A 10692-nucleotide genomic window follows, 5' to 3' on the forward strand; every position below is an offset into this window, starting at 1 on the left:
CTAAAATAGATTTTGTTCGCACGCGAACCCGTCATGTGTACCCTCGACACCGGGGATGATGCACCTCAGCTCACGTCGAAAGAGATCTGACCGGCAGCATGATAGGCAGGACAGCCGGCGGATGCTTTTGCAGACATGAAAACCCGCACACCCGGGAAGGACCCCGTCAGGGAGTGCGACGGCTATGGGCTGCACTTGGTCGAGTCGCTCGCCCCTAGAGCCTCAGGATTCGCGGCTCTCTAACACAAGGAACAACGAAGATCGGGAGAGAAAAATGATGGAGAGATAAAACATAGACGAAAAGTAGTATATTGATGTTTCAATTGTGTGTTGTTCAGTCGAACATCACCTCCAACATATATAAAAGGCGGCTGAACTTCCCTTACAAGAAAAGGACTCCAAATCTCATCCAAAATCTTTCAAACTTAACCGAACTCGGATTCAGGTATGCCTGAGACAACAGTTCGGTTTTTGGTTTTTACAGGCCATACTACCTCGGAAGGGGACATGCCCAAAAGCAAATTTAACCGTTTCGACGAGACGAACAACTTCCATGTTGAACACTTTTTAATTCGGGGCTATCTGGATGACTTTACGGGTCCATCTTCAACTTCTGGTCAGATTCGCTCACAGTAGTAGGATTTAGAATCCCACACCTCGGATTTTGACACCTCAGATTTTAACACCTCGCATTTCGATACCTCGGATTTCAACACCTCGAAATTTTGTGACCTTGGATCTTATATGACCTCAGATTGCATCCTAGAATTGCATAGGACCTCGGATTGCAAGGGACCTCAGATTGCCCGATGGAAATTTTCAGCCTGATCTTCGCATACGACTTTGGATTGAGATGATTTACATATCAAAATCAATCAGCTCGACGAGACGAAGGCATTTCATGCATAAAACTCTTTCAGCCAAGGTCATCTTGAAGGGGTAATCGGCCAAACAGTACTCCAAAACCCTGAATCTCAATACTCTGAGCTCAGGTTCGGCCCCTAAGATATGGTCGGATAACCATGACCTAAACATAAAAGTTGTTCACTTCAACAACACGGAACTTTTTCATGTTGAAAAATCTTTCATTCGAGACCATGTTAATTACGTTTACTGTTGTGCCAAAAACTGGCGTCAACAGGTTCTAAAGTTTCCAATTTGGTTATATCATAAATTAGTGAATGTTTTTTGGATAAACAAGACTAGGTGTGTGTATGTGTTGTAGCCATTCTTGCCTTCTACAATCCATTTTGTTTCCTTCGTTACTCCCCGTATGTGTATGTGTTATAGACATCCCTGCCTTCTCCAATCCATTTGGTTTCCTTTGTTAGATCCCTGTCTAGTTCATAGCTAACGAACACATAGTAAAAGAAGTTCTTATGGCTGAAGGATTGTGCTTTTGTGTGCTGCATCACATTGTCAGAATAATGTTTGTTGTGTCAGGATTTTGTACCTCCCAATCTCATATTAGTCAAGTGGTTAGAGCTATATGAGTAATTACAAAGGTATGTGAGTTATGTCTTCAGTGAATTTCCTCAGAAGCATGTAAGGTGTTTGATGAACCGGCCCAAAATATCTTTACTTCAGAAAGTAAAGAACATGCTAGCACGGAGCTGTGTGTGCCGAAGTCATGGCACACAGTTCTATTGATACAATCCGTGTGTGTGCAATGGCTAACTCATCACGCACGAGTCAGAAAAGTAAAACCGATGTCTTGCACAGGTTCACCAGACCTACGTTGTGCGATGAAGGGAACCATCGCACACAATTTGATTTACTAAATCGTGCACGGTTTAACAAAACAATTAAGAGATACACCGAATAACCATGAAAACCATAATGCCTACCTAGAGGAGACCAAGGGAGAGGAGTAGTTATATTGTACCTATGGCTGTGGAGTTTGGACCGAATTGCTTAGGGGTTCACCCTATCAAATTAACACATGAACCACCACCCCAAGCAATTGAACCACCAATTCTATCATTTTTGCCTCAAAAAGATCATAAAAACCAATTATATCATTTGCTTGCCCCTTGCATAGCCAGGCTTCTCTCGGTGTCCACCTTCTTGGGCCTTAGCAATCAATTTGCTTAGATCCCCTACAAAGTGGGGAATCTTCACTGCCTAAAAAATACTAAAGCAATGAGATATGTTTTACGGACAGATAAGTAACAATTTGGACGAATGTACTTCTATATGTCATTTGACCAGTACGGGCAAGGGTACTGCAGTAATGTTACAACTGAGATTGCTAAACCAAAATCATTGTTGGCCAGCTGGAGACGCACCCGTGACAACGACCTCCGTATATGCACCCAAACCGAAATCCATAAAAAACTGCATACCAGTTCACATTGCCCATGCCCAAGAGAAATCGGGTGTGGACCAACAGCAACCTCGGTAAATATTGATTTTATGTAAGTTTTCTTTAGTGATGCAGAGGGACATTTGTTTCGTCAGGCAGTGGGTTGTCAGTGTCTCTGATTCGTTTCGTGTCACTGTTTGGTTATACACTTAGACATAACAATTCAGAAGAACTATAAGATCAAATGATTCAGAAAAGGAATTACCTCTGTCCAAGAATGCTGGGCCACATGTATTAGTTCCTTCGGATATGTTCTTGTTGAGCTTTCTGCATATCATCCCTCCTGTTCTAGGCAGTCAAAACTTCAAAATATAAAACTGTAAGAAAATTCCTAACTTGTCATTACCAGTTCACTGATCATCATCTAGTCAATACTCAGTAATAATTAGTTGCATTGGATATCACTAATCAAGGAGACCATCAAATAAAGGAAGATTTTCGATCAAGCAAGTTGCTCAACAATGATTTGTGATGGGAATGAAGTCATGAACAACTGTCAGACTAGATATCTCCATCTCAGGGGCCACTCTATATAGGACTTCTTTTAAGGGACCGCTAAATATTGTACTTCTTATCATTATGATATTACCAAGCACCCAAAAAAATTAGTTGGTATCTCATTGCACAATCACAAACAGAACTGGACACAATCTACACATGGTCCCCACATTCCATTATATGCTTCTTATGCTTGCCACTAAATCAGGTGAATATGGCAGCATACTGTATTGTCCAAGCATAGCCAAAAGCATCGTTCACAACAAGTGGCAAACAGATGGCCCCAGAGAAATCTAATCAAGATCACACTACTTGCCCTTGCACTTACAGCATTGCATTTTCTGAGCTCATGGCTCTGTACCTTCCCAACTTGTCATGGTAGCTGGACCTAAACTGCATTGTTCTCCCTCGCCTATAAATTCATCAGCTTAGCACCACGGCACCACCATCACTTCATCACTTCAGTTCATCCAGAAAGCACAAGCTAAAGCGGCACCACTACATCTAGCCAAGAAAGGAGGAGCAAAACAAAACATGGTTAGTGCCAAGAGACTTTCAAAGATGGCAAAGAAGTGGCAGAAAATAGCGGCCATCCAGAGGAAGAGGCTCACCCGGACCACGACAGTGGCGAAAGGAGCAGCCAATGACGAGTACTGCGCCACATCGCCATCAGTGGCAATGAAGGACCACTGTGTTGTGTACACCGCTGACAGGGTGTGGTTCGAGGTGCCGCTAGCATACCTTGGGACATTGATCTTCTGCGAGCTGCTGACGATGTCCGAGGAGGAGTTCGGCTTTGCAGGCGGCGATGACAGGAGGATCATGCTGCCCTGCAATGCCGCTGTCATGGAATACACCGTGTGCTTGCTCCAGAGAGATGCCTCCACGGAAGTCGTGAAGGCATTCATGAGCTCTGTCGCAAAGCCGTGCAGTTGGTGCTTTGGAATACAAAGCGGGGGGAAACCCTTTTTCGGTAAGGCAGTGTAGTGGGCGTAGGACTTAACCAGCAAGTAGCTGTTTGTTAGTTTCTGAAGAACAGACGCTATAATGCTAGCTTTTGCCCTGTTCTGTTTCTTGCAAGTTGTGGATATACAGTTGCAAGTGGTGGATCAGACATGGAAACAAAGATTATGTTACAATTTGCAGCATGGTGAACTTTGTAACAATAGAAAACCACACAATACACCGGCAGCTCATCATCTATTCTGTTTCTGATTTGTGTGTCCAGACTGAATCATCACTGTAGCAGTTTGCTTCACTGAAGTAGCACTGCCATCTGCCTCAGTGACCAGATGAGGAAGTGGACTGAACAATCACTTGAAGCCGCGAAGAAGAATCTGATGAAAGTCTCATCTTCTTGAGACTGGAATCCAGTCCCTCATCCGAACTTGGTTGGACTACACATATTTTCCGCTTCTCCCTCACAGCCGAAGCTTCTTCATTCCCCGGGCCTTCGGTTTCCACTCGAACACCACTTTTGTGCAACACGAGTCTCGGCCTATTTGGGTGGTTCTTTGTTGCTTGCTCCCAGTCTTGTCGTGTTTGATCAGGCACTCCAGAGTCAACCATGACCTCCTTGAGATGTCTGAGGTGTCTGATTTGGATGCCGGAAAGACCAACTAGACCTGGGCAGAGCAGATGGAGTGAGACAAGGTTCGGCAGAGCTCCTTGTTCGATTGCTGGCAGAGATGAAGCGAAACTTTGCACTGCAAAGCACAGACGCCGCAGGCTTGGGAATGCCCCTGATTTCATTTCAAATTTCTCAAGCTCACTTGCGATCAACTTGAGATAAAGCAAGTTTCTCAAATTGATCAGAGACGATAGAAGATTCCGTGTCAGAGTAGCTGATGAAATACACAGTTCAGTGAGACCTGACAGCAAGGTAACAAATGGGGGTAACTGGAGTAGCTTGCCACGTAGCTTCAGTGACCTTACATCATATTTGGAATCTTCAGGGCATGGCTCAAAAGCAAGCGAACTCAGCAAGTCTTGAGAACATTCTTCTGAATCAAGTGATAGAGAACGGGCACCCACATTGTCCATGGGGACCTTGGTGAATTCCTGAATGGCCTTGGAAAGATCACTGGCGTAGTTACTTCCATTTGCAACTGGCCCACACCATATCTTGACCTTCCTCAGATTTCTCATGTGAACCATCAGTTGAAGAAGCCCTCGCATCTCTTTTGCGACAAATCCAGCTAAAGTTTTCAGGTTGCTCTTGTTTCCGGACAAGAACTTCATTGCTTTGCTCATCTTGTTTGCATTGTTCAGATCATCTTTGTCAACTGTAAACTTTCCGAACAGATGAGCTAAGTGGTACAGAATAATGGCCTCTATGGGCAATGTCTTTATCTTGGTTCTCCTTAAATCCAGGGTCTCTAAGCAATGCAGTCCATCGATGCTGCTCGGAAGCTTCGCAATACTGCCCCCAACACTTAGATATTTTAGATGCCATAGCTTGCCTATGTGTTTGAGGTGACTATCTTCCAGATCATTGCATTCTTCCAGATCCAAGACTCGTAGCAGTTTGCACTTACGAACATAAGAAATAGCATCACCTGCTTTTCCAAAGACTGTCAGAGACCGAACACGAGATAAATCCTCGTCGGAGGCCTCACTATCTGTCACATTGCCACCATGGATAGAAAGGTGGCAGGCATTATTAACATAGGCATGGGGTCTTGGATGATCACGAGACGATGTCGCGATGAACCCCTGTGACACGGACTTGTGCAGCACGAACTCGTGCATGATGCCATGAGTCATGCACGTCTTCACTTGCGCATTATTCCTTGTATCAATGGACTGTATGATATTCCGGTCGACAAGTGCCTTGAAAGTCTCGTCCGCAATGTCGTCCTCGCTACGAAGAGAATCACTCCGTGCATATCCTTCGGCTAACCACCTCCTGATAACAACTTTCCTTTTGAGGGGACGGTTGTTTGGGAATACACCAAGATATAGCAAGCAGGTCATAGCATGCACAGACAAACTGTCATAGTTATGCATCAGCACCTTTCTTAGCTCCGCGAAATTGTCATGGCCATACTTCTCTCTCAGATGAGAACCCAGGTTACGGCATAGCTCTGCGCATCGCTCCCCCGTAGGCTCACCTGAGCATTTCAGGAAATCGGAGACACTGACGAGAGCAAGTGGAAGACCACCACATTTCTGCAGCAGCGTCATGGACCCCTGCTCCAGCTCAGGTGACCGTACCTCCTGAAGAGCAATTTTCTTGGAGTCCTCTTCACCAAGTGTGTTCATTTGGTACACATAACCGTTGCCATGGCTGCAGATATTAGCTGTTGACTGAATAGTTGTGGTCAGTAGGATTCTGCTGCTTTTGCTATTGTTTTCAAAGATGGAATTTATAGTGCTCCATTGCTCCCTCCCAATGTCATCTATGACAATTAAATACCTAGAAATAAAATTGGGAGATGAAAAACAGAGGTTAGAAGATGAGTAGTGCATATGCAATTCAGAAGAAATTTCAAAGAAATTAGATCCCCAAATTATGATATTACTAAGAACAATCTAAAATTATTTGGGAGTAGCATATGAAATTCAATAGTGAAGATCCCCAAAATTCACTAGATCCCCAAATTCAGATTTCACTAAGAACAATCTAAATTATTTGGGAGTCGAAGTAAAGAGTAGGAAAGATGCACACCTCTTATCCGTGAGGTATTCCTTGAGCAAGGCTTCAATACGTTGGCCATCATCAGCAACAACAACATCCATGGCGTCTTTGGGGCGAACTTGCTGGAGTACATCGCGCAGGATCTCAGTGACCCCGTCGCCGGTGACCTCCGGCGACCACCGACCGGCGGCAACCCAAGCACGGCAATGGAATTTCTCCACGGCGTGAGGGTCCTCGTACACCGCCCTCGCGAGGGTGGTCTTCCCCAGGCCGCCGAACCCCACCACGGAAATCACCCTCAGCTGCTCCGGCTCGCCCTCCACCTCGTCCAGCATCGACAGGAGCTCCTCCACGGGCCTCTCGATGCCCACCGGATTGCGCGCGAAGCGACACGAGGGCGCCGCCGCGGCAATTTCGTGGCAGCAGCTGGCGGCGGTGATGGGGATGCCGACGACGCGCTCGTGCGCCAGCTTGAGGCGGGCCTTGAGCTTGCGGATCTCGTCGGCGAAGCCCGAGCGGCTCTGGACCTTCCTCAGCTCGTGGGCGACGGCGGCGACCCGGCGGATCAGCGCCGCTCCTCCTCCGCCTCCGCCGCCGCCAACGCGGGGCCTGCAGGTGAGGCGGTGGACGATGCGGTCGATGCAGTCCTGGGCGTCGTGCGCCAGGCCGAGCATCTCCTCGCTGTAGAGCCTGGCGACGGCGGTGCGGCGCTCGCCACGACCCAGGGCGTGGAGGCGGTCGTCCATGGCGGCGGCGATCATGCGGACGTCCTGCTGGATGGAGAGAGTGTCCTGCCTGAGGCCCTTCTGCTTGTTGTACTCCTTCTCCAGCACCTGGAACAGCCGCCCCATCACGCTCTTCAGGAAGGCGCTCGCCACCGCAGACTCCATGGTTCTGGTTCCAAAGCTGGATCCGCTCTGCTCCACCACCGTTGACTCAGTGACTGACGGCTTTGTGGAGGGGAGAGAGTGATGGTACGGACAGATTAGAGCATCTCCAGCCGATCTTTCTTTTAGTATTATAGTGGAGTAAAATTTTCAAGCTTACTTCAGTGAACCGCATCTAATCGATCCCCTAAATTCTACACTACACTAATGTAAAAAACGTTCTTATATTATGGGACGGAGGGAGTAGATAAGTGAGCAAAATTTTACTCCTCTGCCGCAATCCCCCATCACATCACCTCCACGCACGGCCGAAAACTCGTCCGGACTCTTTTTGCCGCACGCGCGGCTACTTCCTTCCCGCTGATGTCACCCCATGCGTCGCCGTCGCCACCGATGACATTCCCGGTCACCGCAATGTGTAGCCAAGACCCTTCCGACACCCCGCCAACAACTCTGTCATCTTCATCAACACCTGCAGGCAATGTCCTATGGTAATTGGTGAATTACTACGATTGGTTTAAATTGCATGTGGTTATGTTGTTATTCTTTGGTGTACATCTATGAGCGCGCGTGTGGATCACACCTAGGGTTAGTTGTATGTTGACTATGCATTAGAGGACAAGAGTGATAGAAGTTTCTTCCTAACATAGAAATTGATTCATACGGGATTGAAGGGGGGCCAATATATCTTAATGCTATGGTTTGTTTTACCTTAATGAATGTTAGTAGTTGCAGATGCTTGCTAATATTTCCAATCATAAGTGAATAGAATTTCAAGTAAGGGATGGCATGCTAGCAGTGGCCTCTCCCATATAAAATCTTGCTACCGGTCTAGTAAACTTAGCCAATTTCTTAGGGACAATTCCACAAATCATACCACCACTTTTCCACACTTGCTATACTAACCTAGTTGTACTTTTATTAGAACAACACCTAATTTTTATTTTCATGTTCTTTATTATCTTGCAAACTTATCCCTTTACACCTATAAAGTACTTTTAGTTTTATTCTTGTTCTAGGTAAAGCAAATGTTACGTGTGCGCAGAGTTGTATCGGTGGTCGATAGAACTTGAAGGAAATATAAATTCTACCTTTAGCTCCTCGTTGGGTTCGACACTCTTACTTATCAAAAAAGGCTACAAACGATCCCCTATACTTCTGGGTTATCAGCCACTTACTCACAAACGGCTCGTTTTCTAGGCTTGCTATATATATACCCCTCTACCAATCCGGTAGAGGGTTGACCACTCAATCCAAAAAACCCTAGAACACCCAAGTGGCTCCCTCTCACTTCTCCTACACCAAACTTTAGATCCCGGAGAGATTCGTGAGAGTTCTTGAGATACTTTCCAATCAAGTGATAGATCCACTCCCTCTCCCTCTTGTGACTAAAGGAATTCGTGATTTGAGCAAGTCTTGAACATTTCCCCCTCGATCGTATTACTCTTGAAGGTTGGAGACTCCTAGGCAGTAGGAGTACTCCGGTGAGGAATCAACTTGTGATTTATCCCTCGGAAAGTTTGTGAAGGTTTGGAGGCCGCCTCAAGGTCTACCACTAGTGGTTGGGAATCGCCTTTGTGGTGTTACCTCAAGGAGAATATGATGAGCCTTCATAGCGTTGGTGTGCCTTCATGGTAACATCCACCTCTCCAAACGGTGACTAGATTCCCTTCAAGGAAGTGAACCTCGGGATACATCCTCGTCTCCGTGACTTCGGTTATCCCTAACCCTATCTCCTTACTTGTGGTTTACTTTGGTCACTTGACCTTGCATTCACTATACCTTGATGTCCTCATTATATTGTGTTGGCTATTTCTTTGTAGAGATTACTTAGGCCTACACTTTATATTCCGCAATTCATACTTGGTACTATTGATACATCTTATGATTGGTGTGAATCGCTAACTTGTATCATACGCTTTCATATCTTGTGATATTGCTCAAATAAGATTGTGTGACTTACTTGTGCTAGTTAGTATCCTTGTTGTGCTCATCTTGTTTAGATTAGGTTGTTGGTGCACTTAGTCGAGCCTAATATATTTAGGATCTGTGCTTGAAAAGTATCCTCTTAGTTTATTTCCGTATTAGGATTAATCCAATTTCGTAGAAGTTTTTAAAACGCCTATTCACCCCTGCTCTAGGCGGTATCTGTTGGAAATATGCCCTAGAAGCAATAATAAATCGGTTATTATTATATTTCCTTGTTCATGATAATCGTTTATTATCCATGCTAGAATTGTATTGATAGGAAACTCAGATACATGTGTGGATACATAGACAACAACATGTCCCTAGTAAGCCTCTAGTTGACTAGCTCGTTGATCAATAGATGATTACGGTTTCCTGACCATGGACATTGGATGTCGTTGATAACGGGATCACATCATTAGGAGAATGATGTGATGGACAAGACCCAATCCTAAGCCTAGCACAAGATCGTGTAGTTCGTTTGCTAAGAGCTTTTCTAATGTCAAATATCATTTCCTTAGACCATGAGATTGTGCAACTCCCGGATACCGTAGGAATGCTTTGGGTGTACCAAACGTCACAACGTAACTGGGTGGCTATAAAGGTGCACTACAGGTATCTCCGAAAGTGTCTGTTGGGTTGGCACGAATCGAGACTGGGATTTGTCACTCCGTGTAAACGGAGAGGTATCTCTGGGCCCACTCGGTAGGACATCATCATAATGTGCACAATGTGACCAAGGAGTTGATCACGGGATGATGTGTTGCGGAACGAGTAAAGAGACTTGCCGGTAACGAGATTGAACAAGGTATCGGGATACCGACGATCGAATCTCGGGCAAGTAACATACCGATAGACAAAGGGAATTGAATACGGGATTGATTGAATCCCCGACATCGTGGTTCATCCGATGAGATCATCGTGGAACATGTGGGAGCCAACATGGGTATCCAGATCCCGCTGTTGGTTATTGACCGGAGAACGTCTCGGTCATGTCTGCATGGTTCCCGAACCCGTAGGGTCTACACACTTAAGGTTCGATGACGCTAGGGTTATAGGGAATAGATATACGTGGTTACCAAATGTTGTTCGGAGTCCCGGATGAGATCCCGGACGTCACGAGGAGTTCCGGAATGGTCCGGAGGTAAAGATTTATATATGGGAAGTCCTGTTCTGGTCACCGAAAAAGTTTCGGGTGCTATCGGTAACGTACCGGGACCACCGGGAGGGTCCCGGTGGACCACCAGGTGGGGCCACCGGCCCCAGAGGGCTGCGTGGGCCAAGTGTGGGAAGGGACCACCCCCTAGGTGGGCTGGTGCGCCTCCCACAAGGGG

The 10692-nt window shown here is 46.1% G+C and overlaps 2 protein-coding genes across 3 annotated transcripts; one reads left to right on the top strand and one right to left on the bottom strand.

Annotated features, from left to right (window-relative positions):
* Positions 1-2843: 2843 nt before the first annotated feature.
* On the bottom strand, positions 2844-7588 carry LOC109782728 (disease resistance protein RGA4). Of its 2 annotated transcripts, none has more exons than XM_073498100.1 (3): positions 6534-7588; positions 3475-6281; positions 2844-3361 (listed from the first exon to the last, which is right to left on the bottom strand). In XM_073498100.1, the coding sequence occupies exons 1-2, from the start codon at positions 7391-7393 to the stop codon at positions 4145-4147; spliced, it is 2997 nt and encodes a 998-aa protein (XP_073354201.1). In that variant the 5' UTR covers positions 7394-7588; the 3' UTR covers positions 2844-3361; positions 3475-4144. The 2 variants fall into 2 exon arrangements, with proteins under 2 accessions (XP_073354201.1, XP_020196936.1); XM_020341347.4 differs by having other exon boundaries at positions 2844-3367.
* Positions 3398-3850, top strand: LOC109782731 (auxin-responsive protein SAUR36-like). The gene has a single exon (XM_020341349.4). It carries the CDS (start codon positions 3398-3400, stop codon positions 3848-3850), a length of 453 nt encoding a protein of 150 aa, XP_020196938.1.
* Positions 7589-10692: the final 3104 nt, after the last annotated feature.

This window comes from Aegilops tauschii, chromosome 5 (assembly GCF_002575655.3).
Source record: "Aegilops tauschii subsp. strangulata cultivar AL8/78 chromosome 5, Aet v6.0, whole genome shotgun sequence".
NCBI lineage: Eukaryota > Viridiplantae > Streptophyta > Magnoliopsida > Poales > Poaceae > Aegilops > Aegilops tauschii.

What these genes read in the sequence shown, in the direction of transcription:
- LOC109782731 (XM_020341349.4), top strand. Translation starts at nt 3,398, where the DNA reads ATGGTTAGTGCCAAGAGACTTTCAAAGATGGCAAAGAAGTGGCAGAAA.
- LOC109782728 (XM_073498100.1), bottom strand. Translation starts at nt 7,393, where the DNA reads ATGGAGTCTGCGGTGGCGAGCGCCTTCCTGAAGAGCGTGATGGGGCGG. An exon ending in GAATACCTCACGGATAAGAG is followed by an intron (nt 6,282 to 6,533) that starts GTGTGCATCTTT and finishes TTTTATTTCTAG; the next exon opens with GTATTTAATTGTCATAGATG.